Source organism: Hemitrygon akajei, chromosome 5, assembly GCF_048418815.1.
Source record: "Hemitrygon akajei chromosome 5, sHemAka1.3, whole genome shotgun sequence".
Lineage (NCBI taxonomy): Eukaryota > Metazoa > Chordata > Chondrichthyes > Myliobatiformes > Dasyatidae > Hemitrygon > Hemitrygon akajei.
The window spans coordinates 189,911,699-189,927,304 of record NC_133128.1 but is presented as its reverse complement, the minus strand read 5'-3'; the positions used below and the strand labels follow the sequence as shown (position 1 = coordinate 189,927,304).

Here is a 15,606-nt window from a genome sequence, read left to right as displayed (position 1 = left end):
TTTAATGACAATCTCTGGTTTGTGTTGTCCAGGTGGTCTAAAGCCATGTGAAGAGCCATTGAGATTGCAGCTGCCATTGACCTCTTGTGGCGATAGGCAAATTGCAGTGGGTCCAGGTCCTTGCTGAGGCAGGAGTTCAGTCTAGTCATGACCAACCTTTCAAAGCATTTCATCACAGATGTGAGTGCTGCACTAGCAGGAAGGACAGCAGAGCAGCAATGGCCGGACTTTCTGTGAAAAATGAGGGAAGTGCAAGACAGATATATTCCAAATAAGAAGAAATTTTTAAGTGGAAGAAGGACACTACTGTGGCTGACAAGTGAAGTCAGAGCCAAAGTAAAAGCAAAAGAGAGGGCATACAAGGAAGCCAAAGTTAGTGGGAAGATAGAGGTTTGGGAAGCTTTTAAAAACTTGCAGAAGGATATTAAGAAGGTCATTAGGAAGGAAAAGATAAATTATGAAAGGAAGCTGGCAACTAATATCAAAGAAGATACTAAAAGCTTTTTTAAGTATATAAAAGGTAAAAGAGAGTTGAGGATAGATATAGGATCAATAGAAGATGACGCTGGAGATAATATAATGAGAGACGCAGAGATGACAGAGGAACTGAATCCGTATTTTGCATCATTCTTCATAGTGGAAGACATCTGCAGTATTCCGGACATTCAAGAGTGTCAGGGAAATGAAGTATGTGCTGTGAAAATTACCACTGAGAAGTTTAATGGTCTGAGGATGGATAAATCTCCTGGATCTGATTAAATGCACCCTTGGGTTCTGAAGGAAGTAGCTGGAGAGATTGCGGAGGCATTAACAATAATCTTTCAAGAATTAGCCTGACTAACTACTGCAATTTTTTTGAGCAAATCACAAGCAGGGTAGACAAAGGAGATGCAGTAACCGTGGTGTACTTCGATTTTCAGAAGACTTTTGACAAGGTGCCGCAAATGACGTTGCTTAGCAAGATAAGATCCCATGGAATTACAGGGAAGTTACTAGCATGGGCGGAGCATTGGCTGATCAGTAGAAAACAGAGAGTGGGAATAAAAGGATCCTATTCTGGCTGGCTGCCGGTTCCTAATGGAGTTCCACAGGGGTCCATGTTGGGACCGCTGCTTTTTACGATATATGTCAATGATTTGGACTATGGGATTAATGGATTTGTGGGTAAATTTGCTGATGATACAAAGATAGGTGGAGGAGCAGGTTGTGTTGAGGAAACAGAGAGCCTGCAGAGAATCTTAGATAGTTCAGGGGAATGGGCAAAAAAGAGGCAAATGTTGGAAAGTGTATGGTCATGCACTTTGGTGGAAGAAATAAATGGGCAGACTATTATTTAGATGGGAAGAGAATTCAAAATGCAGAGATGCAAAAGGACTTGGGAGTCCTTGTGCAGGATACCCTAAAGATTAACCTCCAAGTTGAATCAGTGGTGAAGAAGGCAAATGCAATGTTGGCATTCATTTCTAGAGGTATAGAATATAAGAGCCAAGATGTGATGTTGAGACTCAATAAAGCACTCATGAGACCACACTTGGAGTACTGTATGCAGTTTTAGGCTGCTTACTTTAGACATACTCTCCATACTGACATTGGAGAGGGTTCAGAGAACGTTCATGGCAATGATTCCAGGAATGAAAGGATTACCATATGAGGAACTTCTAGCAGCTCTTGGGTGTATTCCCCAAAGTTCAGGAGAATGAGAGGGGATCCCATAGAAACATTCCGAATGTTAAAAGCCTGAACAGATTAGATATGGCAAAGTTATTTCCCATGACAGGGAGTCCAGGACAAGAGGGCACAGCTTCAGGATTAAAGAATGTACATTTGGAACAGATATGCAGAGAAATTACTTTAGTCAGAGGGTGGTAAATCTGTGGAGTTTGTTGCCATGAGTGGCTGTGGAGGCCAAGTAATTGGGTGCATTTAAGGTAATGGTAGATAGGTTCTTGATTAGCCAGGGCATGCAAGGGTATGGAGAGAAGGCAGTGGAGTGGGGATGACTAGAAGAATTGGATTAGCCCATGATTGAATGATGGAGCAGACTCGATGGACCGTATGGCCTACTTCTACTCCTATTTCTTATGGTCTTATTTAACACCATCATTCCCACAATCCTGATTGATAAGTTACAGAACCTGGGCCTCTGTACCTCCCTCTGCAATTGGATCCTCAACTTCCTAACTAGAAGACTACAATCTTTGCAGATGGTGATAATATCTCCTCCTCACTGATGATCAAAACTGGTGTACCTCAGGTGTGTGCTTAGCCCACTTCTCTACTCTATATACATGACTGTGTGGCTAGACACAGCTCAAATACCATCTATAAATTTGCTGATGATACAACCGTTGTTGGTAGAATTTCAGATGAAGACGAGGGCATACGAGAGTGAGATATACCAACTAGTGGTGTGGTGTCATAGCAACAACCTTGCAATCAATGACAGTAAGATGAAAGAGCTGATTGTGGACTTCAGGAAGGGTAAGACAAAGGAAGACATACCAATCCTCATAGAGGGATCAGAAGTGGAGAGAGTGAGCAGTTTCAAGTTACTGGGTGTCAAGATCTCTGAGGACCTAACCTGGTCCCAACATATCAATGCAGCTATAAAGAAGGCAAGACAGTGACTATATTTGGAGTTTGAAGAGACTTGGTATGTCAACAAAGACACTTAAAAGTGCGTATAGAGGTACCTTGGAGAGCATTCTAACAGGCTGCATCACTGTGTGGTTGGGGGGGGTGGGCGGGTGGCTACTGCATAGGACCTAAAGAAGCTTCAGAGGATTGTAAGTTTAGTCGGCTCCATCTTGGATACTAGCCTACAAAGTACCCAAGACATCTTCAAGGAGTGGTGTCTTAGAAAGGCAGCGTCCATTATTAAGGACCCCAGCACCCAGGGCATGCCCTGTTCTCATTGCTACCATCCGGTAGGAGGTACAGAAGCCTGAAGCACACACTGAGTGATTCAGGAACAGCTTCTTCCCCTCTGCCATCCAATTCCTGAATGGGCTTTGAACCCTTGGACACTACCTCTGCATTGCACAATTTTTAATCTATTCAATATACATATACTGTAATTTATTTATTCTTCTATATTATGTATTGCATTGAACTGCTGCTGCTAAGTTAACAAATTGCATGACACATGCTGGTGATAATAAACCTGATTCTGATTCTGACATCCACTATGCCCTAAACATACAGATTTTTCATCTCTTTCTCTCAATCCTCATTCTCCTATAGTTTTGCAATAAACCTAAATGCAGTTTGAGAGTCACAACCTTTTTCTTTTGACAGGGCACATTGCAGTTGCTAGTCTGTGCAAAGATTAGTAATTAACTTAATTGACCTCAGAAAACAAACATCTCTAGTCATGATATTTCAAAACTCTGAGATTTACAATGCCTTGCTTTGGCTATCTATCTGAGTTAATGATTTTTACAAGTTACAAAAAAAGAGAAATACCAAAAGCAGTGAAAATCCTGTCTTCAGATGATTGTTCTTATTGTGAACCTGATAGTTAAAGTAACAATGAAAATTGAAATGAAATAAAATTAGACCTGTGTTGCATTTATTAAAAGTGTAGTTTCTGTAATAATTGTTGATTTTTGGATCATAGTCCTGAAGAGGTTATATTGACACCACAAATGTTGGAAGCTGAATTCACAATGATTCAAAGTGCATTATCAGACAGTCCAAAATTTGAAGCAGAACAAGAAGATGAGTAAGTGTACATCCACATAGGCTTCGTGCATCTTTGTTAACTACATGCTATGTCTGTGATTGCATTCGCTTTTGGCAGGTTAGTAAATGAACAGTTCTGTAATTATCTCCCATTAATAATGTTAATGGAAAGGAAAACTGGTATCTACTGAGAGCAAAGGGTTTAGATGGCATGGAGTTTGTTAGGTGTGTTCAGGAAGGTTTCCTGGCACAATACGTAGATAGGCCAACTAGAGGAAAGGCTATACTTGATCTGGTATTGGGAAATGAACCTGGTCAGATGTCAGATCTCAGTGGGAGAGCATTTTGGAGGTAGTGATCACAACTCTATCTCCTTTACCATAGTGCTGGAGATGGATATGAGCATAAAATTTGGGAAAGCATTTAATTGGGGTTAGGGGGAAATATAATGCTATTAATGGTGTGTCACAGGGATCGGTGTTAGGTCTATTGTCATTTGTCATCAATATCAATGATCTGGATGATGATGCAGCCAAATGAATCAACAAATTTGCAGATGACACCAAGATTGGGGGTGTAGTGGACAGCAAGGAAGGCTATCAAGGTTTGCAGTGGGATCTTGTCCTGCTGGAAGAATGAGCAGAAAAATGGCAGATGGAATTTTATGCAGACAAGTGTGAGGTGTTGCATGTTGATGACAAATCAGGTTACAAGTTACCCAGTGAGTAGTAAAGCACTAAATAGTGCAGTAAAACAGTGGGACCTGGGAATACAGGCCCATAATTTCTTGAAAATGCTAGCTAATGTAGATAGGGTAGTAAAGAAAGCTTTTGGCACATTGTCTTTCATCTCTCCACATATTGACTACATGAGTTGGGATGTTATGTTGAAGTTGTATAAGACTTAGTAAGGGCTAATTTGGAGTGTTATGTGCAGCTTTGGCCATCTGCAGTACCTACAGGAAAGATATAAAAAGAGCTTTGACCAGCGGCCAATCCGGCCATAGAAAATTTTGAGAGGAGGGGACTTCAGTCAGGTCCACTGCCTGAGTACAAAAAGCAGCACTGGGTTGCTACAACAAAAAAAGAGCTTTGACCAGTGACTAATCAGCGTTTGGGATTGACTAGCAAGAGCAAATTAAAGAAAAGGCAGGGGCAAGCACAGTTGCTATCATCGCAGCTGCCATCATCTGTGTGGACAGAGTCAGAGGTGTGATCTTGAGGCATTAGTTCTTCGAGGCTTCCACGAAGAGAGGCTTCAGTCAGAGAAAGCAAAGGAAAGGAAAGATAGATAGATAGATACTTTATTCATCCCCATGGGGAAATTCAACTTTTTTCCAATGTCCCATACACTTGTTGTAGCAAAACTAATTACATACAATACTTAACTCAGTAAAAAATATGATATGCATCTAAATCACTATCTCAAAAAGCATTAATAATAGCTTTTAAAAAGTTCTTAAGTCCTGGCGGTTGAGTTGTAAAGCCTACTGGCATTGGGGAGTATTGACCTCTTCATCCTGTCTGAGGAGCATTGCATCGATAGTAACCTGTCGCTGAAACTGCTTCTCTGTCTCTGAAGGTTAAGTTTTTTTCCTTTCCATCTTTATATTTGCTCAGCTAGGACAGTAAAGACGCCAGGCAGAATAGTTGAATGCTCCTCTTGCAAGATGTGGGAAAGCAGGAAGACCTCCAGTGTTCTTGATAACTACAACTGCAAGAAGTGCACCCAGTTGCAGCTTCTAACGATCCATGTTAAGGAGTTGGAGCTGGAACTGGATGAATTCAGGATCATTTGGAGGCTGAAGGGGCGATAGACAGGAGATATAGAAACTTAGTGACACCCAAAGTGGTGACAGGAAGGTGACAGTCAGGAAGGGGAAAGGGGTTAAGGAGGGAGTGTGGAGTACCCCTATGGCCAGCCCCCTCAACAACTGGTATATCACTTTGGATACTGTTGGGGGATGACCTTTTGGAGGAAGGACATAGTGGTCAATTCTCTGGCACTGAGTCTGCCTCTGTGACTCAGAAAGGAAGAGGGAAGAAGAGGCACACTATGGTGATAGGGGATTTATTAGTTAGGGGAACTGTGGACTAGAATGAGATTCCTGGACAATATGTTGCCTCCTAAGTGCCAGGGTCCGAGACATCTTGGATCAAGTCCTCAGCATTCTTAAGTGGGAAGGTGAACAGCCAGAAGTCATGGTCCATGTAGGTATCAATTACATGGGTAGAAAGAGTGATGAGGTTCTGCATAGAGAGTTCAAAGAGTCAGGAACTAAGTTAAAGGGCAGGATCTCCAGGGTTGTGATCTCAGGACTGCTACCTGTGCCATGTGCTAGTGAGGCCAAAACTAGGAAGATTATACAGTTTATGGGATTTAAACTAGAGTTGCAGGGGGATGGGAAGCAGAATGCCAGAACAGTTAGCGTGGGGGTGGTGAAGGCAGATGTTGGTAAGACCTCAGACAAAGTCAGGAATCAAAATTGAACATGGTGCAACTAATGTTCTGGGCTGCACATATTTCAATGCAAGAAGTATCGTAGGAAAGGCAGATAATATTGCCGAAGATGAGGGGGCTGGTTTACAAACAGAGGGAATGTGTAGTGAGCAGAGGCTGTTGTGAGGGCAAAATTGCAGTCAACAGGATGAGTTGCAACATAAAAGGCGGACAGAATCAACAAGAGCGAATACGAGATTGAAGGAGTTGTATTTGAATGCGTACAGTATTTGCAATAAGGTAAATTAACGTGCAGATTGGTAGGTATGATGTTGTAGGCATCACTGAATCATGGTTGAATGAAGGTTATAGCTGGGAGCTTGATGTCCAAGAATACACATTGTATTCAAAGGAAAGGCAGGAAGGCAGAGGAGGTGGCGTTGCTCTGTTGTTAAAAAATGAAATCAAATCATGAGAAGGAGGTGACATAGGGTCAGAAGGTGTTGAATCATTGTGGATAGAGCCAAGGAACTTCAAGGTAAAGAAGTTCCAATCACAAACAAAAGAATATCTGCAAATGCTAGAAATCCAAGCAACACACAAGATGCTAGAGGAACTCAGCAGGCCAGGCAGTATCTAGAAAAAGTGTAGTGTTTTGGCCGGAATTGCTGACTGTACTCTTTTCCTAGATGCTGCCTGGCCTGCTGAGTTCTTCTAGCATTTTGTGTGTGTTGCTCAAAGTAAAGAGACCCTGAAGAAAGTTGTATACAGATCCCCAAACTATTGTAAGAATGTGGCCTACAACTGACAACCGGGGATAGAAAATGCATACCAAAAGGGCAGTGTTACAGTAGTCATGGGGGACTTCAATATGCAGGTAGATTGGGAAAATCAGGTTAGTGCTGGATTCGAGGAGGTAGAATTTCTAGAATGCTTATGAGATTGCTTTTTAGAGCCGCTCGAGGTTGAGCCCATTAGGGGATTAGCTATACTGGATTAGGTGTTGCGCGATGAACCAGAATTGATTAGAGAGCTTGGGGGAAGTGATCATAATATGATTGAATTCACCCTGAAATTTGAGAAGGAGAAGCTAAAGTCAGATGTATCATTATTACAGTGGAGTAAAGGGAATTACAGAAGCTCGAGAGAGCGGCTGGCCAGAATTGAAAAGAATACTGGCAATGATGACGGCAAAGTAGCAATGGCTGGAATTTCTGGAAGCAATTCAGAAGGCATAGAATATATATATCCCAAAGAGGAAGAAATATTCTAAAGCAAAGATGACACAAAAATGGCTAACAAGAGAAGTAAAAGCCAAAGAGAGAGCATATAATTGAGCAAAACTTAATGGACAGTTAGAGGATTGGGAAGCTTTTAAAAACCAACAGAAGGCAACTAAAAAGTCATTAAGAAGGTAAAGATGGAATATGAAAGTAAGTTAGCCAATAACATTGAAGTGGATATCAAAAGATCCTTCAGGTATATAAAGTGTAAAAAAGAGGCAAGAGTGGATATGGACTGTTGGAAAACGATGCTGGAGAGGTAGTAATGGAGGACAGTGAGTAAGTATTTGGTGTCAGTCTCCACTGTAAACTGTTGGAAGTTCCAGGTGTCAGGGGTCACGAAGTGTATGATTACCATTACTAGAGAGAAGGTTCTTGGGAATCTGAAAGGTCTGAAGGTAGATAAGTCATCTGCATCAGATGTTTTACACCTCCAAGTTCTGTAAGAGGTAGCTGAAGATATCATACAGACATTAGTAATCATCTTTCAAGAATCATTAGATTCTGGAATGGTTCCAGAAGACTGGAAAATTGCAAATGACACTGCACATTCCAAGAAGGGAGAGAGGCAGAAGAAAGGAAACTATAGACCAGTTAGTCTGACCTCAGAAGTTGGGAAGATATTGGAGTCAATTATTAAGAATGAAGTCTCAGGGTACTTGTAAGCACATGATAAAATAGGCCATAGTCAGCATGGTTTCCTCAAGGGAAAATCTTGCCTGACAAATCTGTTGGAATTCTTTGAAAAAAATAACAAGCAGGATAGACAAAGGAGAAGTTGATGTTGTGTACTTTGATTTTCAGAAGGCCTTTGACTAGGTGCCACACATGAGGCTGTGGTATTACAGGAAAGATTCAGCATGGATAAAGCAGTGGCATTGGCAGGAAGCAAAGGGAGCCTTTTCTGGTTGGCTGCAGTGCCTAGTGGTGTTCCACAAAGGTCTGTGTTGGGACAGATTCTTTTTCATTATATGTCAGTGATTCAGATGATGGAATTGATGGCTTTGCTGCAAAGTTTGCAGACCATACGAAGGTAGGTGGAGGGCAGGTAGGTCTGAGGAAGTAGAGAGGCTCAGAAGGACTTAGACAGATTAGGAGAATGGGCAAAAAAATGGTGGTTGGAGTGCAGTATCAGGAAGTGTATGGTCATGCACTTTAGTATAAGAAATGAAAGGCTTAATATTTTCAAAATGGAGAGGAAATACAAAAAATTGAGGCACAAAGGGACTTAGTAGTCGTTGTGCAGAATACCCTAAAGGTTAAAGGTTAATTTGCAGGTTGAATCTGTGGTAAGGAAGGCAAATGTGATGTTAACATTCATTTCAAGAGGACTAGAATGTAAAAGCAATGATTGTAATTGTTAGAAAATTTAGAAAGCTCTTTAGAGCTCTGGTGAGGCCTCACTTGGAGTATTGTGAGCAGCTTTGGGACAATTATCTTAAAAAGGATGTACTAAAACTGGTGAAGTTTCAAAGGAGGTTCAAGAAATGATTCCAGGATTGAATAGCTTATCATATGAAGAGCATTAGATGGCATGGGCATGTCCCGGAATTCAGAAGAGTGAGGGTTGACCCCCATTGAAACCTATCAAATGGTGAAAGGCCTTAATAGAGTGTATGTGGAGAGGATGTTTCCTCTGGTGGGAGAGTTTAAGACCAGAGGACATAGTATCAGAACAGAAGGGTGTCCTTTTAGAATGGAGATGAGGAAGAATTTCTTCAGCCAGAGAGTGGTGAATCTGTGGAATTCTTTGCCACAGGCAGCTGTGGGAACCAAGTCTTTATGTATATTTAAGGTAGAGGTTGATAGATTCTTGGTTGGTCAGGGCAGGGGAGAAGGAAGGAGATTGGAATTGAGAGGAATGTTGGATCAGCCATGATGAAATGGTAAAGCAGACTCATTGGGCTAAATGGCTTAATTCTGCTCCTATATCTGGTCCTATAAATGATCTTATGGTCTAAATAAGATCCAAAGAATGAGTAGAAATTTTACAAGGATATTGCTAGAACTTGAGGATCTGAGTTATGTGGAATGGTTGAATAGGATAAGATTTTTATCTCTGGAACATAGAAGATTGATGGGAGATTTTATAGAGGTATACAACGTTATGAGGGGTATAGATAGGGTAAATGCAATTCGGCTTCTTCCACTGAGGTTGCATGAGACTACAACTAGAGGTTATGGTTTAAAGGTGAATGGATTCGGGGGAACTTCTTCACTGAGAGTGCAGTAAGAGTAGAATGATCTACTACCAGAAGTGATAAGTGGAGGTTTGATTTCAACATTTAAAAGAATTTTGAATAGGTACATGGATGGGAGGGGTATGGAGGGCTATCCTCTGGATGTAGGTCAATAGGATTAGGCAGAATAATAGTTCAACACAGACTAGATGGGCAGAAGGGCCTGATTTTTGTTCTGTTGTGTTCTATGACTCTATAAGTCACACAAATTTGGTTCTGTTGACGGAGGGCTGACAGGAATTTGACCTAACATTTTCTAAAAATTAAACTATTTCCAATAGTAATATAACTAATGTTTATTTTAGTTTTTACTTGTTCATTTTTATTTTTAAATAAGTTTTTAAAACAATTCTATTGCTTATTTTGGGAGCACAGATTAGAAGAGGGAGCAGGAAATTACAATTCTTTAAATAGTATGGAAAGGTGCATTAATCAACAATGTTTTCTCTTTATTCACAGTAAGCTCATAAAGGCTAAATCTTCACAAACATCAACTCCTGTTCAACCCACTCCAAGGTAAATAATACACACATTATAACCAAGTTTTGCTTCTTTGAAATATCAAAGAACTTCTTATGCTGTTTAAAAGCATCTAGCCGAGACAACAATGAAAACTAAGCTCCTGCATCAATGGTTGTTTCACTTGTAAAACAGTAGGTACAGTATTTAATATTCTGTGGTTAGGAAATTGGAAGCAATAAATCATTTTTATTATTGATATTAAAATAGCTTGTAATTTTAACATCAAAAGAATTACAGAAAAAACATGGCAAAACAAAGCTCAGATTTAGGATATTAATAAATCATACTTTATTTACAACATTATTGCAATTCATGTAACAAGCAATGGATTGAAAATGCATTTTGTTTTTAGTGAATATAATTGTTTGGTATCTAACAGTTGCAAAAGTAGTTATGTAGTTTAAAGAAGAAATCTGTCAATGCTGAGTATGGGACAGCACAAAAATCAGCTGGTTGCTTATCGATAGATGATGAATTAGGAGTTCTCTTTCAGGAGTAACTGTATGGGGAATTAAGTCAATTTGCAGTATTTTAAGCACTCTTTAGGAAATAAAATTTTGTAGTTGGAAATTCCTTTGAGGTAGTTGATACATGAACAGGCAGAGCACATACATTTCCCAACCTCATTTTCTTCACCAAGGGAGAAACAAAAGATTTTTTTTGTATATTAATGCAATTCAAAAGAAGATTTCTATTTATAAATATTGTTCAATGACTGTGATAAGGGTAAACTAGAGAAACACAAAATTTGTGCTATTATCTAATTAGATCTTAAGTTCTATACTTGCATGTTTTGAGAATGCATCGTGTCAGGTATAATTACATTTTAATTGATTGCAAATAGGAAGTGTGGCTTTATGATAAAATCTACCCAACAGTTCCACCTTAATCCAAAGGGAAGAGCAGCAGAAAGCAAAGGGAAGTTAATTTGAATTTTTATGGGTTTGTGTCAATAACTGGAGAAACTCAAGTATCTACCACAGATACTTATATTCAAAACATGCCATCCTTTGCAAAAGGTTTGTGAATATAAGTAGTCAACTAGCACTATTACGTGATACAAATGAACCACAAATATAGAAAGGCAACACGAGTGAATCTGCAGATGCTGGAAATAAATAAAAAACACAAAATGCTGGCAGAACTCAGCAGGCCAGACAGCATCTATGGGAGGAGGTAATAACGACGTTTCGGGCCGAAACCCTTCATCAGGAGTGAAGTAACATGGGATGGTCGAGGGGGGATAAGAAGTGGGGGGAGGGATAAAGTAGAGAGCTGGGAAGTGACAGGCTGGAGGGAAATGGGCTAGGGGGAAGGTGGAGAATTATGGGAAATAAAAGAGAAAGAAAGGCTCCGTTGATACCCCTGCCCCCCATCCCTCTATTATTTTAGTCTGGTTCTCTTTCTCTCTCTTTTTCCCCCCTCACTATAATCTCTCCCCCCAGCCCTACCTTTCTTTCTCTTTTATTTCCCATAATTCTCCACCTTCCCCCTAGCCCATTTCGCTCCAGCCTATCACTTCCCAGCTCTCTACTTTATCCCTCCCCCCCCCCCCACTTCTTATCCCCCCCTTGACCATCCCATGTTACTTCACTCCTGATGAAGGGTTTCGGCCCGAAACGTCGTTATTACCTCCTCCCACAGATGCTGTCTGGCCTGCTGAGTTCTGCCAGCATTTTGTGTTTTTTCACAAATATAGAAATTTTATTTTAAAAGAAGGACAGCTTATTGAGATTGAGAACCTTTCATTCAGATAAATCAAAATAATTGGTTTAGCATTCAACATTTTTACGGTATGAATGCATTATTTTCTTAATTCATTCTATTAGCATTCTGTAAGCTCCTTAATTTACATAGGCAATACCTGAGAATTCAGGATTTATTCTCTCGATTTTTAAAATTATAGTAATAGCAAAAATTCCAACAGTTTGCTGAAATTGTTGCACTACAGCTGCCCTGAGAAATTGAGAGCAGCACCCCCTTAGGGAAATTCCTCATTCTTGGAACATGGCCATGACTAGTGAGACCAACATTTAATGCCTAGCATTAATTGCCATTTTACAGATGTTGATATCCACCTTTAGAGCTTCTGAGTCCATGGCTTATCGAACACCAGGGTGCTTCAGAATGTAGTGACAGTAAAGGCCAACAATAAATTTTCCAGTCTAGTATGTGCCATTAAGGAATCAGTGTATCTTGTGTATATATTTTACTCCAATCTCTCTGTTCTCAGCAATGCTAATCAGTGATCATATTTTCAGGGAAGTAAGAGAACAACATTTGGAGAATTCTCTGCAAGTTCAGAACAATCGTTTGGGATCAGGTTTTCAAATGCGAATGGAGCACCTAAGACGTTTAAGTATCAACAAGTCGTTGCTTCTAAACTAAAATTGACATTCATTACTACATCATAGTTTCAAAATGACATGTGAACTGCTTGGTGCGCATGCATTTTAATACTTACAATCATTTTTCTAATTTGCTAAAAGTAAAATTATACATTTATGGAATATTGACATTGTGCCATTATAAAGAATCAGGAATTCCATGTGCCCACATTGCAATAAATGTAGAGTAAAATTGTTGTATATAAAGTCAAAACTATAATTAAATAAATACTTCGTTATTGTGATAATCATCATATGTTAAAGGTAATCTATTATCTATACTCAAGGAATTATTTCTGTGTGGCTTTTTATGGTGAAGGTTTTCCGGTCTTCCACTATTGCTCTGGCAAGGGAATGTTGGAATGTTGGAAAAAAAAATGGGAAAGAACCTTGCATATAAAAAAACTGATCAACTAATTTTTCTTCTGAATCTGAAATTTTGCCTCTTTATAACAATGAGTAGTAATTAGATCAAAATATTAATGCTTAATTGATAAGACCATAAAACATTAGAGCAGAATTAAGCCATTCAACCCAATGAGTCTGCTCTTCCATTTGATCATGGTTTATTTACTTTCCCTCAACCTCATTCTCTTGCCTTCTCCCTGTAACCTTAGATGCCCTTATTAATTAAGAATCCATCAATGCCCAGTTTAAATATACCAAATGGCTTGCCCCCCACACCTTCTGTAGGCACAAATTTCACAGATTCACTATCCGCTGGATCAAGAAATTCCTCCTTTGTTTTAAATGGATGTCCCTCTATTCTGAAGCTATGCCTTCTGGTTTCCACTATAGGATACATCCTTTCCATGTCCACTGTATCAAGGCTTTTCAAAGTTCAATAGGTTTCAATGAGATCCCCCTCATTCTTCTAAACTCTAGCGAGTACTGGTAGAGAGCCATCAAATGCTCCTCATACAAAAATCCTTTTATTCCCAGAATCATTCTCATAAGCCTCCTTGAGCCCTCATACTTTATAAAGCCTCATTATTATATCCTTGCTTTTATATTTTAGACCCTTTGAAATAAATGTTGGCATTGTTTACCACTGACTCAAACTGTAAAGTAAAGGAATCCTGCTTGGGAACTGTTTTGTACCTCTGAATTATGAATGTTCTCTCCATTTAGAAAAGAGTCTATGTGTTTTTTCCTTCTATCAAAGTACTTGACCATACATTTCCCTAAAATATATTCCATCTTTGCCCATTCTTACAAACTGTCTAAATGCTTCATCAACACTACCTGCCCCTCCACCTATCTTTGTATCATCTGCAACTTGGCCACAAAGCCATCAATTTCATCATCAAAATCATTGACATATAACATGAAGAGAACCAAAATGGACTCCCTCAAAACACCATTAATCACTGACAGCCAACCAGAAAAGGCCCTCTCTATTCCTAGTCTTTGCCTCTTGCCAATCAGACAGTCTTTTATCTATGCTGGCATCTTTCTTGTAATACCATGAAGTTTGTCTTGTCAAGCAGCCTCATGGGCATCACTTTGTCAAAGGCCTTCTAAAACTCCAAGTACACAACATAAACTGATTTTCCTTTGTCTGTTCTGTTCTGTTAATTTTTTCAAAGAATTCCAACACAATTGTCAAGCAAGATTTTCCCATCGTTTCCTGTAGATTTGCCTATAGTTTCTTTTCTTCTGCCTGTCTCCCTTCTTGAAGAGTGGAGTGATATTTGCAATTTTCCAGTCTTCCAGAACCATTCCAGAACCTAGTGATCATTACCCATGCAGCCAGAATCTCCCCAGCCACCTCTTTCAGAACCCTGAAGTGTAGTCCATTTGGTCCAGGCGACTTAATTACCTTCAGACTTTTCAGCTTCTCAAGCACCTTCTCTAGTTATGGCAACTACATTCACTTCTGCCCCTTGACACTCTTAACCTTCCACCATACTGCTAGTGTCTTCCACAGTGAAGGCTAGTGCAAAATACTGATTTCCTTGTCCCCTATTACTACCTCTCCAACATCAATGTCTGGCTCTCCGACACCCAGTCTTGTCTTTCTTTTACTCTTTATATATCTAAAAATCCTTTGGTGTCCTCTTTTATATTATTAGCTAGCTTACCTTCATATTTCATCTTTTTGCTCCTTATGGCATTTTAGTTACATTCTGTTGGTTTTAAATAGTGTCCCAATCCTTTAACTTCCAAATAATTGTTGCTACATTATAATCTCATTCTTTTGCTTTTATGTTGTCTTTGACTTCTCTTGTCAGCCACAGTTACATGATCCTCCCTTTAGAATACTTCATCTGTGGAATGTATCTATCCGAATTGCTGCTAGAAACTACAGCCAATGCTGTCATCCCTGCTAGTGTCCTCTTCTAATCAACTTTGGTCAACTCCTCTCTCTTGCCTCTGTAATTCCCTTTACTCCACTGTAATAATGATATATCTGAAATTGCTCCCTTTCAAATTGCAGTGTGAAGTCTATCCCATTATGTTCACTGTCTCCCAAGGGTTCTTTTACCTTAAGCTCCCTAATCAAATCTGGTTCATGACACAACACCTAATCCACAATTCCCTGGATCTCCAGGGATCCAGCACCAACCTGATATTCCCAATCTACTGTACCTGTATATGAAATGCTGCCTAACTCTCTATATTCTCTATTCAGGGCCTGCTCCCTTTTCCTAGCTGTGTTGTTAGTACCAATATGTATCACAGCTTCTGGCTGCTCATTCTCCCTCTTTTGTTGTTTTGCATAGCAGGTGCTTTTCTCTTCACACTTCTAATTGGCTTTTGTCAAGCCACTTCTCCAGCTTGTGGCTGCATCGATAGACCATGGCAAAGCCATCTCAGATCTTGGTGAGAGGGCATGTTTGGACCAGGTGGAGGATTCCTGGGTTGGGACACCCTTAGGGGCAAGCTGGGGTTTGTCATGCGTCCCATTGGTGTAGTCTTTGCGCTGTTTTGGCATGTCAACTTCTGAGTCTATTTGGGGCTGTCCAGTTTTTTCTGGTAGCTGTAGTAAAGCCTGGGGAGCGAGGTGGGGACATCAATCAAATCTCCACCAGGGGGTGTGTTGCTGTG

At 40.0% G+C, this 15,606-nt stretch overlaps 1 protein-coding gene across 1 annotated transcript in view; it reads left to right on the top strand.

Moving 5' to 3' along the window:
• cfap221 (cilia and flagella associated protein 221) overlaps window positions 1–12,793 on the top strand; it is a 212,724-nt gene extending 199,931 nt beyond the window's left edge. The window contains exons 24-26 of the mRNA XM_073047564.1: window positions 3,620–3,724; window positions 10,106–10,162; window positions 12,430–12,793. Coding sequence (XP_072903665.1) covers window positions 3,620–3,724; window positions 10,106–10,162; window positions 12,430–12,556 — 289 coding nt within the window. The 3' untranslated portion in view covers window positions 12,557–12,793. The remainder of the gene's footprint in view (window positions 1–3,619; window positions 3,725–10,105; window positions 10,163–12,429) is intronic.
• The last annotated feature ends 2,813 nt before the right edge of the window (window positions 12,794–15,606 follow it).